The sequence below is a fragment of the Meleagris gallopavo genome, chromosome 1 (genome assembly GCF_905368555.1).
Source record: "Meleagris gallopavo chromosome 1, MGAL_WU_HG_1.1, whole genome shotgun sequence".
Classification (NCBI taxonomy): Eukaryota; Metazoa; Chordata; class Aves; order Galliformes; family Phasianidae; genus Meleagris; species Meleagris gallopavo.
In genome coordinates this window covers 116,111,992-116,129,286 of record NC_139404.1, presented here as the reverse complement: position 1 = coordinate 116,129,286, position 17,295 = coordinate 116,111,992, and the positions used below count along the sequence as shown (strand labels likewise).

Genomic DNA, 17,295 nt, shown 5'->3' with positions numbered 1-17,295 from the left:
AATGTCATAGACTTCTGATTACTCTATTATGTACCGCAGAGGGATATTGAGCAGCAATGCTGGTGATTCTAGGAGGCAAAACAACAAGCCAGTTTCCAAAGAAAATCTCTTTCCTTCCCTTCTAGTTCACTATAGTGCTTTGCAGGGTCATTGGACACTTCTTAGACATTTCATTACATGTGCAAAGTTTCCTGAGGAGACAAAATCACAAGTTTATACTTCACATCTAATGATCTTGGTGATGTTTTCTACTTAACAGTGTTTATGCCCAATTTCTCTTTGTTTGGGCAGATTATTTAAGAACTAGATTTATATGTTTATTGGTGTCCCAACAAAGCAATGTTGTTACACCATTTATATTGAAAAAAAAAATAGTTTGCATTTAAAAGATAACTCACTGAGTAACTCTTGCCTTAGATGTTTTCAAGGCAGAAATGAAATAACACTAGTATTACTTAAAAATGTGAATGGTATATACAATAATGTGGCTTAAATTTTGACGGTGTATTATCCTTTGCAGCTGCTAATGTTCATGTTAATTTGGGGAAACATTCCTCTGCCTGTAGTGCAAAATGGTACTACTTGCTATCACATAATTCTCCAACTCATTTTATAAGGAAAGCTGTAGATAAATCAAAACCAAATCCTGAATAGTGTGTATCCAGCAAAAGTTAAAAAACAGTTTTTATCATCTGCCAAAAAATGTTCCAGAATTGCAGAAGATACTTCATTTTTGTTAGCCTTGATTTCACTACATCTTTCTTCAAGGCAGTCATTCCAATAATCTGCAATTCAAGTGATTTTAAAACATTTTCCAACTATTAGAAAACATTTTGTACATTAGGTCAGGATTTCTCAGTCTCAAATCACGATAGGAAGGCTGAAGAGAGACCTTCAGTAACTGAAGAATCTCTGTTTCTCTTGGGATTCAGTTATGAAATTAAAGTAATATCTCCTATATACTGAAGCTTGCATTGAGCTCATTTGAGAAAAAAATAAAGGAATTTATGACTTGTCGTTTCATGAAATTGTCATAAATGTATCTAAAATAATGATAGCAAAGTAGCATTTGTTGGTGCAATGTAGTTCTCAAATTCCTTGGATATACTTTTGGATTTAGCAATCAAAATTATTTCTATTCAGGCACATTTCTCAGCTAAAAGTTGACTTTCCAGGAATTGTATTACCAAAGAGCTGAAATTTGACAGAGACGATGTGAGTTCTTTTTATGAGGAATATTGAGCTCCATGTATTATAACCAAAGTAGGTCTGGTGGCGTGATGTGGTCTAGTCACAGAACAGTAGAATCGCAGAATCACTGAGGTTGGAAAGACCTCTAGGACCATCTAGTCCAACTGTGAGCCCACTCCATGCCCACTGACCACGTCCCTCAGAGCCATACCCACATGGTTCTTGATCACCTCCATGGACAGTGACCGCACCACCTCTCTGAGCAGCCTGCGCCCCTGCCTCACCACACTCACCAAGAAGAAATTGTTCCTAATATCCAACCTACTCAAGTCTCCTACTTTGAATTCTTTCTCTCAAATTTCTTAAAACTTGCTCTATTGCACAAAAAGGAGAATGTCTTTCTATTGCCATTGCTGGCTGCAGATCCCATTGAATACTACTGCCGAGGCTAAATTTGAAGCTGAAGCTAACCATACATGTCACATTTCAGACTGATCAAAACAAGTTGAACTGCAGGAAATAAATCCCAAATGCCACCCGGACTTGCAATTGAATTTTGCAGAGTGCAAGCAAGCTGCGCTGAGAAGAACAGAGGGAAAACAGCACGGTAAGCACAAGGCTTTGTTCGTTATTTTTAGAACAGTGTATCTGGAGTTGGAAGGGAGCCACGGCGACCACGGAACCCAGCTCCGGATTCCACGGCGGATTACGCACAGGTTCCCGCCCTCCCTTAGCAGTCCTCACAGCAGCCCGCGCTTCGCCGCTCTGCGCATGCGCGCCACGCGCCCCAACCGTTGGGGGTCGAGGCTATACGCGTGTGCGGCTTTGCGGGGCGGGGCTGGCGCCTGCGCGCCTGCGCAGTGGGGCGGGGCGGAGGGGGCGGAGGGCTCCCTCCGCTCGCCCCTCCCGCCGGGCCGAGCCTGGCCGGGCAGGGCAGGGCCGCAGAACGCTACGGGCTCCGCCGGGCCGCTCGCTCCTTGGCATGAGCGCGGGTGGCTGCGCCGCCGCCGCCTCAGCGCGTTAGCGTTGCGCCATGCGACTGTGCGGGGCGCTGCTGAAGAGCCCCATCCCCAAGCAGATCGAGTACTACTCGCGCTTCTCCCCCTCGCCGCTCTCCATCAAGCAGTTCCTCGACTTCGGTGAGCGGCTCGGCGGGCCCGGGGCGGGCGGGGCGAGCGGGCCGGGGTCGCCTGAGGGTCCACCCGCCTCGGTCGGGGCACGTCCGGAGCGAGGCCCGGGCCCCGCGTCCTGTGGAGGCCTGGGGGTGCTCCGTCACGGCGCGGCGCGGGAGGCGCTGCAGGGCTCAGCCGCGGAGCGAGGGGAGACGGGGAGGGGGTCGGGGGGAGCGCTTCTCACGTGGGACGGGGATCCGGTGCTGAGCTTGGGTGTGGGAATTGTGTTCCCCCTGCGCGGTGATTGGTGTAGCCACAGCTGAAGCACGAGCGTTGACAGCCGTCGTGCAGGAGACCTGCTGGTGTGAAGTTCGTGCTTTAGGAAGCGATGAACAGGTAGCGTTGCTCTGTTGAGTGGAGAGCCGGGCGTGCCTTGTGTTGTTGGAGAGCTGGTTCTGATCTAGGTAACAATGCGCTTCTCCTATCTGGGTCAGAGGTTATTGGTTCCCTCTTCTGACACGAGCGCTGTTTACATTTTATTGTACTATAAATGCTGCAGCTGAAGTAAATAGAAAGGTCATGCATAGCACCACGAGGCTTAATATAGTGCTCCTTCATTCCAGCGTTATATTAAAGATACAAGGAGACAGGAAGGAGGTGTTAAGCCTGAAAGCAATTAAAAGTGGAAACAGTGGCACATTTATGGCAGTGGCATTAGTGAAAAAGGGCTATAACTACAAAGAGCCAGCAGTGGGGGTGTTCTTGCTGCCATGTCGCTGCATGCAGGGTGTTCTGCCATTAAAACAAGGCCCAAAACCCCACCTTGTCCTGGGTTACATTAAGATGATAACCTGACTATAGAACCTGTGCTTTCCTCCTCACGAGTCTGACTTTGCATACCCACGTGTGCCTTTGCTGCTGTGCTTGCCATGTGTAGCATTTGTGCTCCTCACACAGTGTCTTTCTGCACTGGCACAAACAAAGCCCTGAAACTTAAGAGTATCACTATTTTAGACCTGACATAAATAATTTATTTCACCATCATCTGACCGAATGTTCAATTTGTAGATTATTGCTGAGGAAGCATTAATATTTGTGAGGCGTTTGAGTTGTGACTAGAGGGCTGTAGAGGTGTCAGTTTTTATCCTAATGACTTGTGTGTTCTGGGAAAACTTAACTTCGTGGTGAGGATTTCCACCTTTTGAAGTTGTCTCTGCAGGACTGTTGGACACCATTTGTGTGGCAGCCTTTTCATAATGCTCATTTATTATTTTTTTTTAACCATGTAGTTTCTGTATCACTGAGGTTTGAAAAATGTCTGGATTCTCTAGGTACAGGTAGTCCTGTTTCTTCATTCTAAGTCCAATTTCTGTTAGCAGAAGTGCAGAAAATAGGAGGGGCCAGTGAGAGGCTGGCCAGTGCTGTTCCCTGGATGTGGTCTCAGCTGCCGTCCCTCGATGTGCCTGTGAAACACTGTGCGTGATTACATGATGTTTTAGTGTAGTCATATATCACAACTGACAGGAAGCTATATGATCTGTCATTTAAAACTTTTAAAAAGAAGAAAAAATACAACTATGGCTTAGGCTCCTATAATCACCATGGGATGTTTTCATGAGTTCATAAGATTAGAAACTGATACTGTGTCTTGCTAAAACTGTCAGCTTGATCTTAATAAGCCTTGCAGCCTGCTTACATCTCCATTAACTTTCTCTTTGGCACGTGTGTTTACTGAGGAAATCTGAGTAGGAAGATAAGAGCAGTCTAATCCAATAGGTCAAAAACAGTGCAGTTACTTAACCTGTCCAGCCCTGGGCCGTAGGTGGCTTTGGATAATTCCAGGTTCCAACGGAGACCTCAGAGACTTTGAGGAGAAATTTCCAACAAATGCCCTGATGGCAGATGTAGGGGCAGCAATTGTGATGTGCTAGGTATAGAAGGCTTGGTCACTTGGCACTCTGATATATAGTGTTGCATCAGGAGATACAATCCTGCTGCCTGAATTAGCTGAAAGAGTTCACTGATGGCACTGGACACAAGTGCTCAAGTGAGCAAATGTGCCAGGCATAGTGAGATAGTAAAGGTGCAGCTCAATTATGTTTACCTAGTCTGATTGCTTGATAGAAAGAAGAAATTCTGGTTTTATTTAGCTTCTATGAGCTGACTGATCTTGCATTTAGAAAAACAATGTATATTTTTTGCTAAGCTATGTAAATGTAGTGCTTGTGTTACAAAAACATGAACAGACTTCTAACAGGTTTTGAAGAAGAGTAAGCCCTGAGGAAACTTGTGAAGGGCAGTCTGGGATCTAGTTGTCTGATGCATGTTTCTTGTAAAAAGGAATTTGTACTCACTGTACCGCACATCTATTTTTGGAAGATTTTATTTTTAATTTCTGTCAATGCAAAAGTGTAACATGGTCTTTATGCTCTTGATTACATATTGATTGTGTTGGTTTGATTTTTCTCTTTGCAAAATTCTGGTGAGTAAGCGGAGAAAAGTGTTACATTTCTTGATGACCAAAGAGTCTGTTCAAACACAGTTTATAGCAGTGTTCATTAATGTTCAGTTTAACAGCTTTTTTTCTTACTGGGTCAGACAAAGCATGGGTTGTATGGAACACAGATGTGTGTGTAACGGCAGTCTCCATTCTTTTCCAGTGATAGAAATTCATGATGCTATTTATTTTAAAAGTTGCTCAGGTAGCTTAATTAATTTGAACTTCGATGAAAGACAGTTTGACTACTTAATAGCTTGTTAATACTGAAGCCCTATGAAGCTAATCAGAAAACAGTGCTTGAAGCAATATCTCCACCCCGGTATGTGATGCACTTTCTGTCAAGCTTGCGGCTATCTTCGTAGCTGCCACAACTGTGTGAGGGGTTGCGGTGACATCATGGGCTTGGGACCTCTGTGTCACAATCAGAGAGCACAGACTGTGCTGCTTTTCTTTTTCTTTCCTGTGTTCGTTTTCTCTTTTGGAGACTCTTCTTGAATATTGTTCATTTAGTTTCGTTGTTGCAAATTGCATTTCCTGAGGTTCTTGTGCAATTTGAGTCCTTTGCAAAAGAATAACTTGCCGTAAATTTTTGTTATAAACAACTTTAGACCTTGATTAATGTTAACATGTCATTCTAGGTGTATGGAAACACCTATTATTCTCACTTGACACTCCCCTCCCTTCTCTTCAGATCCTGCCAAAAGGGGGAAAAAAACCCAAACCCACAAAAAACCCAACAGAACACGTGGATTTATATGTGTGCTTTTAAGCTTGACAGTTACTCTGGACATGATTTTGGTGGATTTCCAAGTGTGCACATTCCTAAATGGCCCAGTCTGCTGTAATCGCTAAAATAGCTTTTCTGAAATAAACTTTTAAACAGAGATGTATGTTAATAACATTCAGATAAATGGATCTTGGTATGCTTGTAGGGCAAAACTGCCAAGGGTGGGGAGGAATACCAGTATTGGAGTTATGTGTTTGATAGATCCTCCTAATTTAATTTGCCTCAGCTGTGCAAAGCATGCCTTGAAGGACTATAGGTAATCTGAAATAGCCAGCAGTCCTCATCAGCTTCTTATGTGGATAACTGATCAGTCAAGTATGTCTGGGAAAGAAGGTAAGTAACCAGCTGGCTGTATCTGTTGGGGAAGGTAAGGTTTCTATGTCTAGCAGTGTCCTAGCACTTAAAAAAAAAAAAAAAAAAGGCACAGAAAGACATGAGCTTACTCTGCCTGGCTGATCAGGGCTGGCTTTAAGCCAAGAACGTTACAGCCTAACTAGTACAGAGCTGTGCCTGAGCTCACACGTTCCATGCAGCTGCACAGTTTGGGTCATGTTGTTGACGGTAAACAGCTGATGGTAAAGATACTGATAGAGTGTTTTGTGAGAAGAGTGATTGTACTGAAAAGGCTGCTTATAAAATAATTGAGCACAAATAAAAATACAGGTGATACAACTTGTGCAGTTCATTGATTATTCATGAAAGAGTCACTTTAAGTTTTTTAACTAGTATTTTGTGAATGTATGGTGTAATGCTCTGATTACTGCTGCTCTGGTAGTGATGTGCCTGAGACTTGTGAGGGGCTGAGGTTTAATGCATACCGTGTACTTGTGGAGCTTGTTTAATACCAAAGCTGTCTTGGCCAGTTGGGCTTCTATCCTTTTTTCTTTTTCTTTTCTTTCTTTTTCTTTTCTTTTCTTTTCTTTTCTTTTCTTTTTTTTCTTTTCTTTTCTTTTCTTTTCTTTTCTTTTCTTTTCTTTTCTTTTTTTTTCTTTTCTTTTCTTTTCTTTTCTTTTCTTTTCTTTTCTTTTCTTTTCTTTTCTTTTTTTTTTTTTCCTGCAAGTATCAAACCAAATGTTTTGGATGACTTTAGTAGTTGAGGTTACATGTGTAGCTGTTTATATGGCTGGGTAAAACTTAACCAAAGGGCACTCACTCTCTCTTACTTGTCAGATGTTAATCTTAAATACCACGTAGTTTCTAGCGGCACTGGGCAAAAATGAAAAATATATACTTAAGGGAGAGGACAGTGAATCGTGGGCCGAGTGAGTCCTTGTTATGGAACATGGCTTGGGAGGCTGTGATTTTGTAGGTTATAATCAAAATGTCTGTGGCAGCTGCTGCAAAAACTGGCACTGAAGCATATCACGAGGACGGTGATGTAGCAGTCGTACCACAAACATCTACAGTGTGCTGCAGTGAGTGCTTGTTGCTGGGGCATGTCTGGAGGTAAAGAGGAACAAATATACAACAGATCCTCCTCATTTTTAAATCGAACTTTAGTTTGTGGTACCTATTAAACTTGGCCTGTGTCGAGGAAGCTTATAGGCCTGTTCCAAAACTGATAGAAAGAGTAGGCTGGGTACTGGCACTGCTGTGGTGGTCAGTTGTGTGTGCAGTGCTAGGTCACATTCCTGCAAGTGCTCATACTTTGTGTTGCTGCGTTGGTGGCAGGAGGGCTGTCAGCACCGAAACTGAAAACGTGCTTAGAAACAAGGAAACCGGGAAGGCAGCGAGCAGAGAGATACAAACAACGAGATGTGGGGGTTGGAAGTAAGAGGCTGAAAGCAGTTGTGTGGCTTTGAACTTAACTATTAATCTTCTGATAGAAGGGTGACCATTACAGGATTAGTCTACACAAAGAAATAATGTATTTTTTTTTTTTAAACACAGCTTTAGTGGAGAGGTTGTGTGTCTGAGACTTTCACAAAGTTTAATGCTAGAAGAGACTATTAAATAATGATGTATCATTTATTGCATTGCAGCTGAATTTTTCTCCTGCTGTCTATGCGCTGACCCTGAAACCTTATGTTTGATTTTAAGAGCATCTTCAAAATAAAGCCTCTTAGCCTGAACGTGAGCCATCAGTATGCTAACCACTGAATTGGATCAGAAAGAGGAGTGCTGGTCAGACATTACTACCATTGCTTTAATCAGACTGGCTTCAGCTCTCATCCAGCACGTTTAGTACAGCTCTCATTGGGGAGCTTTCTTGGATGCCTGGAATTTTTTCTCTGGGAAGCTTTATATGCTGGGATGGAATATTTTGTCTTGATTTTGTAGAGCCTCATCAGAATACCATAACAGAAATGTCTTTGGCTTTTCCCAGATTTTTAATAGTATGCCTCTATGTCTTGGAGCTTTAAATAGCATCCTGATGTGAGTTTTGCCTAACTCTGGAACAGAATAACTTTATTCTGGCTTTGTGTTCACATTAAAAGACTCAATCCAGTGAAAGCTGGTGGTGCGTGCTGAATTGTAAATGTTTTTTTTTTCTTGGCCTATTTATTATTTTTTTCTGTATCCAGTCCTTCATTCTGTAGATGTGAGCAGGGATGGTGGTTTGCTTTATTCTGCTGCATGAAAGGGGGTTCTCTTTGAATGGGCTGCGGTGCAACAAGCAGCTGGGAGCCTCGTGTGATGCAACTGTTCCTTGTAACCTGTTACTATTTACAGCTCTGGCACTCAGTGATATTCCAACGCTTGCTGTAACATTGAGGTTTTTTATGGGTCCTGGTATTGATTCTTGTGAAGGTCCACAGGGGTCATTCTGGTTATGTAACTTGGTTCAGCAGTTGCTACTGAACTGTGATGTGGTAGGGAGAGATTTATTTGGTGTGTGGGAGTACTGTGTAATATTCCAGCCTGGTACCAAATGGGGTTGTTTACACAATTGTCTGTATTGGTCACTTTTGGAGGCTACTAGGGATTAAATCTGCTTGCTAATAGGGACTTTTTCAGAAATTTTACTTTCATTAATCTAATGTTGGTAGCTGTGTTTCTGATACTTTAGTTCTGCAAAATTCTTAAAAAAAAGGAAAGAAAAAAAAAAAAAGCTGGTGTTGGATTAAATTTGTAATGATTTTGGTTATGCAACAAATAACTTCATTTTTGTGAGCACTTAAAATTTCATAAATTCTGAATTCAGTATTTTAGTATAGCTGTACTGCACAGCCCTTGAGTTGCTGTGGATGACTGAGCTGCCTTATCCAGGCAATACATTTTATTTTATTTTTGGTGACTCTGGCGAAAGAAATTCTGCATTCAGTAGGTAATACCACCAGCTGCTCTGCTGCCTGCAGGCACAGCTTAGTTGTCTACAGGTGAGCATCCTCCAATGGCTGGGATTCACTGTGGTTTTTTCCCCTGCTCCTCGAGTGGCTGAAGCTTCCTTAATCTGTGTTGTTTGTCTTTGAGCTGAATGAAAATGCTCTGCAGTTCTCTGCCTGCAGGTGCTCAGAAAGAGCGTATGATGTTACACTGGATACATACATGTGTGTGTACTTGCAAGTGTGTGATGTGGAGTTGAAGCGGCCTGAGGTCGGTTCTTGAAAACTGAGGAATGGTGGAGGATTTCTTTTCTTCCAGTTCCTGTAGCTAAACTTCTGCAAGTAAGGACATGAGTAGACACAGTCTCTCCTAAGGTATAAGAAATATAAGATGATTTCTGAAAAAAATAATCTGATGTTGGCAAAAGATAAGGATAGTATAACAGTGCTAAGAACTGAAGTACTATTCTTTAAAAAAAAAAAAAAAAGAAAAAAAAAGAACTGAAAACAAGAACATGTAACATGTATCTTGGGTTGCAGTGCAAGTAACAGCAAAGGCTACTGCCAAAAGGCAGGGGATGGAAAGGCAGAGAAAAGAATCCAAAGATAACTTACACTGTAGCATTTACTTCATTAAAATACATAATGGTGAAGACTGAGTTCATTTTGGTCTGATCTTCAGGAAAAGAGAAATAAAGGAAATCTTTACCACCCTCTTTCCTTATACAAAGTTTGGATATGCTGAAGTATGTTTGGGTCCTCTTGGCTTAGTAAGCAGCAGGGCTGTTGCTTATGGGATTCATGGTAATAATCATTGGTGATAGTCCCACCGTTGTGGAAGTGAACAGTGTGAAACAGTGCTTGTGTTTGAGAGAGGATGAAGAGGAGGACGTTAGCATAAGCCAAAAGTTAAATGAATCATTTTGAATTAAATAGCTGAAAAAATAAAAAGCAGTAATGATGTAATGCTCAGATAAGATATCAAGGTACAAAAACAGTCAAAAAATTGTGTTAAGGCAATAAAAATAGAGAGTGTGGAGTAACTTCAACATGAGATTGCTGTGTAGTAAACATGCAGCGTTCTGGTGTGCTGACTGACCAGGAGCTAAGACCTCACACAGCCTCTCACTACCTTCCCCCATAGGGCGGGGAAAAGAATAGGAAGAGCCAAAGTGAGAAAACTCGTGAGTTAAGGCCAGTTTTGTAAGCGAAGGAAAGAGGAAGACACAAGTGAGGCAAAGGCAATCACTTACTATCTCCTGCTAGTGGACTGATGCTTAATCTCAGAGTAGCATCTGTTTTGGAAGATGAGCCCACACTTGTTTCTTTATTGCTGAGCCTGAAGTTGTGTTGTGTGGGCCACCCCTGTGGACAGCGGAGGTCAGATTCTGGATGTCCTCCATCCCAGCACTGAGCCCACCCCCAGCCTGCTTGCTTGGGTGGAGGCAAGTCAAGGAAAGGAGAAGACCTTGAAGCTAGGCAAGTGCTGTTGAGCAGCAGCAGAAATGCTGGTGTGTCATCAACACTTGTACTGTGCTTTGGATTTGGGACCACATGTGCTGCTATGAAGAAAGCTGTCCCAACCAGGCTGGTACAAATCTTTACTAGAAAATATTCCACCCTTAACACTCCACCAGTACTCTTCTATGGATAGTTAGTATTTCTGTGGCCCAAAACCATGTGATTGATAATAGAATTTGGCTTAGAATTTAAGAATTGTTTTATCTCATTCCATACCTGCAGCATTAAAGCAGCTTTTATTGATGCCAGTTATCCTTCATACACTCATATTGGGTTGTTTTCTTTTTTTTTTAAGCTGCCTTCTGTAAATTGTAAAAGTAGTTTAAAGACTATTTGCCCTTTAAAAAATGTTTATGGTTCAGTGCATGTTTATCATTTACGTGTCTAGTTGGTGTAGTAGGCTGAAAGGGAGGATTATTTTCTTAGACACTGAGCTGTGGCTCTGAAATTTAGGATTTTTCTCATTTTCCTGATGTTCTTTGTTACTGTTAGAGACTGTTACATTGACCCTTCTTTCCTCTGAACTTTTCTATTAAGTATGACATTCTCCTATGTGTTGCTTTGACCTGTTTAAATTAGTCTTTTCCCTACAAATACCCACTTACTGTATGTAGATATAACAATTAGCACACTGGTTTGTACTTAATGCAAAATAAATAACAGTTTTATAAATACTTTCACTGATTCCTTCATACATAAGTCATATGCTTGTTGCAGCTTTCATTGATTATTTTTTTTTAATCAAAATCATATTTAAGAATACAAATAGAGAAAGAGGCAAGGTTAAAAATCAAATTACTTAACTGCTACTTCTATCCTTTCTATGCTTAGAAATATATATATGCTGGATAAATGCATTCAAGCCTGGTAACTGGTGGCAGCACAGATTAATCCTCTAATCTTTTTGTAGCCTGATTTTCTTAGCATTGAAAGCATTTTGTAACAAGATGGATAACAGTCTAGTAAACATTGCTGAGATTGAAGGGGATCCGGACCCTGTGTTGTCAGTGGTATTTTTGTTATCGATACTGTGTGTCTTTGCTCATAGACTCTCATTTTATTTAGGCTGGAGAATTGGAATAATTTCCCTGTTGGTGTTTTGACAGGGACTAAAAGATAATGCAGGGATTTGTATTTTTGTGAAACAGTTATTGAGAGTTGTAGACCTTTTCCCTTGAGGTTAGTGAGGAATTTGTCAAACTGAGAATTTAGGGAGGCTGCTTTGGGATACTTAACTACAGGCTACAGTGTGAAGTGAATCGTTTCTGGGGGGGAAAGGTGGTGATAAGCTCAAAGAAACAAAATTCACTCCTTTCTGTAGTCAGTTTATTAATAATTGAATCTAATAGAGGAGCAACAAACAAAAGAAAGTTTCTTCACTTGGTGTTTTAAGCCTTATCTACGTTGAAAGTGGTTTTTTAATCATTTAGTTTAAAATTCTGTGTCTCACTTAAATGCTGCATTTCTTTTGTCCAGCTTCTGTTTGGAAGCGATGGTGTCTCTCCCCAGCACAGGCAAGCACTGATGTGCTACGCCTCCTTCCTGCTCTGTGCTGGGACTGCTGTTCTTGTCTTTTGGAGGAGGAGGAGGTCTGATGTCTGAGGAGCTGCTTTCTCCAGGAGGCTCACTGGGGCTTGGTGGAGGGAGCCTTTGAGTTACGTGGGCAGCTCGAAGGCCAGGAACCAGATAGGAGCTGTGGTTTCTCCAAAGAAATCTGCTCTGCCTCTATGTTTTATGAGAGAGAAAGAGGTGAATTGTTTAACTCTGACTTCCAGCTACTCCCCAATTGCCCCAAGGACAGACAGCCCTAGGCACATATGAATTCTTCTTCTAAAAACAGAACAAAAACCAAACCGTGGTAATTGTTTGAGCACCTTTGCATTAAAGTGTATTTATTGCTTGACTGCTGTGTTTTCTCTTAGCATGTACTTTAAAATACGTATTTCATTAATGCTATTTTTAGATCAGAGAAGCTTATCTTAGAATATTGATTTATCTGTGTTACTTTGTGTTGTTTTATTTAATAACAGGTAATGGTTTGCAGCTGCTACAAATGGTTGGCTGAAGATCTGTTCCTCTTGGGAGACAGATGCATACCTTCCCTTGGATCATTCCTGCGTAGGGAAGTCTGTGACTTGAGTGACAGTGAAGGGACTGCAGTTTGACTAAGGCTTTGATTGGTCACTGATGTATTGTTCATTTGTTTATTCATTCCATTTATCTGTCCCAGTTCAAAACTAAGCTTCTTTCCAACAAATTCCAGGCCATATGGAGGACCATTTATTTTAAAACAGTCTTTTTGGAATTAGCAAGCTGTATGTCCTAACCTGTGGTTTGTGTAATAATGGTTATGGTGATTTCTTCCATGTTCAGCTGTTCAGATGTGCTGACATTTCTGACCATTTGACACTCTTTCCTTAGCTTGTGTTAAAGTGGCAGTCTGAACTGCCTTCAGCCAGTTTTCAGGGAGTAGTTACTTAACAAAACTGAATTGTTCAGCCTTTAAAAAAGTGAATTTGTTGTTACAGATGTATAAGATGTAAAAGTACGGTCCTGTCCTTAACTCATCGTGTTGGTGGGATTTTTTTTTTTTAAACTTCAGTCATTCTCCAATTCATTATTAACACACAATGAATTTCTTAATATTGAGATCATATATGCCAGGAGGAAACAAATCCTTAAAACATGGTGGAGGAAACAAATCCTTAAAACATGATACTTGAATGTAAAATCGTAGATGTTGCTGGAAGCAGCCCTGGAGAGCAGTGATAGAATTTGGGCTGAAGGCCTCTAAAAAACAGAGGCTGAACAGCAAAGGCTCGTGGGAGCTGTATCGTCAAATGTGGTCTCCTGCTGGCTATCCCTATTGGAACATCTGTCTGAGTTGTGGCTGCTATACTCTAACATGACATGGTAGGTAGGAAAAGGGAATCCAATTTAAGCATAGAGCATTCTTAGAGGCAGCCTCTGGTAGCGAGGGAGTGTTGGCAAGAGTCAGCATTTCCGATTATGGTGTGTGTGCTATTTTTCCTCTTGCTTCATTGTCCTTATTAGGTTTTACAGAGCCCTGTCTTAAGCAGAGCAAACAAACGCTGTGTGTTTTGTGTGGGATTGATGGTTTTAGTGGTTAGTGAGATGAGTGCTAGAGAGTATATTGAAAGTGTCTCTATTCCTTTTGGGAACATAAATGCTTTTGGAGGACTAAAGGGTGGTGGTTTGCAGGGTTGGCTTTTTTTTTTTTCCCCTCTGATAGCCACAGTTATTGTTGCTATGTAAGCGTAGATTGCTTACCTTTAGTATGTAGTCCACACTCCTGAAATGGTGTATAAGCAGTGGAAACTTCTTTAGCTCTGCTTTCCAGGTTTCAGCAGCAAGTGGTTAATTCTGGCCTTTGCTCTGTCTGCTCTGATGCTTTGATCTCATTGCATCATCTTCTTAAGCTTTCTCTTTCAGTCTGTTTTGCTTTCTTTTTTGGATTGCCTGTACAGGAGCTAAAAAAAATACTCTAGAAGTTCAAGAGAAGAGGGTAGACATGGTCAATCACTCTTACCTTCCTGTGTCTTATTTATCATTTAAAAAAAAAAAAAAAAAGCAATAGTAATTTCATGAGGACAGGGGTGAAAGGATTCTGTCCTCATTCTTGTGGATTTTGAATGGAGTCTGTCTTCACTGGCGTACAGCAGGTGCAGCTTTCCTGCTGTAGAATCTTACAGTAATGTGATGGCTGATGTTTCAGCTCAGTGTTGGATATGTAGCTAGTAGAGAGAATAGACCCTGAGGTGCAGTGCAGAGACTAAAAAGAACAGTTAACTCATCCTTTCCCTGTCTCCGCTGTCATGTAAGTGCTGATACTCAAAAACTACTGCTCATTCTATGATAAATCCCCAGCAGTCCAATAGCTAGTAGTAGGGTTGTGGCAGCTGTATTAGATTTCTGAAGCAATTAACTTTGGTCATCATCTATTCTCCAGTAAGCTGCTCTCAAATGGGTGTTTCCTGAATGTGGGAATCTGGCAGATGACCTGTTAGCATTTGGTAATGTTTTGGGGAACCTGAGTTTGACCTCTTGTGAAGTGGAATTGAAGTTTGTACGTGCTCTCTTCTGATTCTTTTGTGATCTGAATCTTATTCAGCATAGTGCTGCTTTGTCAATCTGTAGAATTTGCTGGAATTTAATTTGCATTAGTTGCGTGTGCGTGGATAGTCTCTACGTTGTTAGTGTCTCCTGTTGCAGGACCCAGAATTGAGGGTTTTTTTTCTCTAGATCCAGCTTTGCGATGGTTTTCTCCTTCCATTGGTACGACGGAAGGAAGTGAAAAGCTGCTGATACTTAGCACTGTAGGTGAAAGTATGAGAGGGGAAGAGAAGAATGAATGTTTGAAGCAGAGTTAAATCCCAGTGAAGGGAAAATAAAAAGATGAGAGAAAACTGGAAATAATGCTACTTCCTGAATTTTCTTTGAAGATGTGCTAGTTATAAGACTGACATGCATCCTATGAAGCTTTTCCCTTTTAATCTTTGTCCATCTATTGCTACTGTATTTGAAGACCTGATGCATCCCAGATTATACTGTTATGGCCTTTACGTTACCTTCATGCTTCCAGAGCATGTTTTCTTTATGCAATACCTTGTTTTTTTTGTTTTTTGTTTTTTCCTTCTGATACTTATTTCAGTAAGTGGTGTGATTTATTTTATTAGAAATATTTGACACCTTTTCACATATGAGACAACTGGTTTCAATATTAGATGTCGCCTTTGGAGTGAACTTCTCGTGAAGTCTGTCTTACTACTTTATTTAAATCATATTTGTATCATCCATCTATATTGTCAACTCAGACTTGATCAAGGATTATCGAATCGGTTCTTCAGCTGTGTCATACTTCACTGCAGAGTGAAATCCACCATCATCTGGGTTGTCTCTCCTATTCTTTGTAGTGATTGCACAAACAACTTTTTATTATGCTTTTTTTGTTGCTAGTGTTTGAAATCGAGCTTTTAACTATATGACCACTAAACAGAGGTACATCATAAAGAGCTGTCATTACTGGGTCTTTGTTTAAAGGAAGTTAATGGACATTTGTATTGAAACACTGGTTAGGGTGAAATGTTAACCTAGCCTTTATTCAAATTACTCAAACTCAGCGTGAATGTAAAAGAAATCCATAATAATTCAGGTATAATATTTTAATGAAAGCACATCCAACATTCAGAGAACGCTGAGTCTAAAACTTTGAACAAGTGTTTGGTAAGCCGTTTATAATTGGAATATGTTCATTTTACTCAGACAAAAGTAGTTCAAAACACTAATAAAGGAGACAGACAGAAAGAACCTTAATTAATCACCAGTACTTGAATGACAGCATCTCTCTCACAGTGCATTTTTATTTCCTATGGTTCAGTGTTTCAATGCTTTATAGACAAAAATCCACGTCTCCATGATGTTAATTTCATATAATTTAACGAGATTACATTGCAAATATAGCTTTATGCACTGCTTTGAAAAAATCAAAGTGGTGTGCCCTCTATTAGTAATTAATAACAATAGCTATGCTCATAGCATATTATAACGCCGTGCTAGCACTATACTTCCCTATCATTACATTTTTGTCTTGAAATTTGCTGCTGCTGTTGCTCTTTGATGCAATTAGGAAATTCTGACACAGCACCCCTTGTTCTTAGAAATAAAGCTAATTACAGTCCTTGATGCCTGGTGCAGTGTAATCTGCACTGGGGCATAGGACTGCTGTAATCTTTCTTGCACTTGGTTTACGCGAAGGTAAGCAGGTCTTTATTGTGCATCTTTGTGTTACGGAGTAACTTGTTGAGAACTGCTGGATAAATCACACTGAAATTATTCACAAGTTGCACTTTCTCCTTAACTCTGCGTGTGGCTTCAAATTCTGTTGAACTGAAATTGATGGTCTGAAACTGGATATAGCCTCTGGTGTTTAACATGAAAGTTTGTTTCTGGCAATGTGTAATGACCCAGCTGGAGTGATTAAACATATGTATATAGAAGGAAAGCTGTATGCTTTGAAACAAGATGGAACAGATAAAGCAAAAATCAAGCCAGTCTTTGAAAGATTAAGTAGTCTCATTGTAATTTAAACCTCTGAAGTGGCATTGCAACTTAGCAGAGTACTGTTTCATGGAAAAAATCTTTAGAACTTACGTATGATAAATCATACTAAAAAAAACCCAACAACTTAGACTTGAATTTTATTTTTGAGACTCATTTTGATCTATGTGGTAGTGCAGGAGTTGCCATAAGGAGCAGCAGCCGAGGAGCAGCTGCTGGGACGCGGTATGATGCTTTGAAAGCTGAAGAGTGCTTTATTATTGCTGACGCAGTGCGTAGCCATTTTCTGTCCCAAACACATGCTGCTTGGCAGGCAGATAACCGGCCTTCGGCTAGAAGCTCAAGTGGTTCTGTGGAGGCTGTCAGATAAACCACATACAGCTATGCAGATGGCATTCTGACAGCACACCATAAAACAGAAAGATGGACTGGGGCTCATGGAGAAATGACTTCAGGTTAGTCTTGAAATAGCACTTCTTTTCCTGAAGTGACTGTGCAAAGGGACTCCAGAATGCTCTGTACCTAAATCAAAGCAGGGCTACTCTTTAAAAAGAGACTGATTAGAACTGTTGTGAGACACATTAAGTAGAAATGTGCCCTTGCTTATGGGAGAACAGGACATGGGTCTTTTCTGCCAGTCCTGCTTTCCAGTCCAGCAGCTTTGCAGCCTTCCTTGCACATACTCAGGGGCTGTGTCCTTGAAGGGCCTCAGTGTCCTTGCATAGGCTGCTACGGGCTATGGGTGCTTGTCCACTTTTTCCTTGTTGTCTGTCTGGGCTGTCTTTCATTCCTTTTCTCTCTCTTGCCTAGAAAACTAGCACGCTTGCTCTCAGATGCTGT

At 41.0% G+C, this 17,295-nt stretch overlaps 1 protein-coding gene across 1 annotated transcript in view; it reads left to right on the top strand.

Moving 5' to 3' along the window:
• The first annotated feature begins 2,039 nt into the window (after positions 1 to 2,039).
• The window catches only part of PDK3 (pyruvate dehydrogenase kinase 3), a 54,478-nt gene continuing 39,222 nt past the window's right edge, over positions 2,040 to 17,295 (top strand). The window contains exon 1 of the mRNA XM_085210559.1: positions 2,040 to 2,330. Within this exon, the coding sequence (XP_085066685.1) occupies positions 2,225 to 2,330 (106 nt within the window). The 5' untranslated portion in view covers positions 2,040 to 2,224. The remainder of the gene's footprint in view (positions 2,331 to 17,295) is intronic.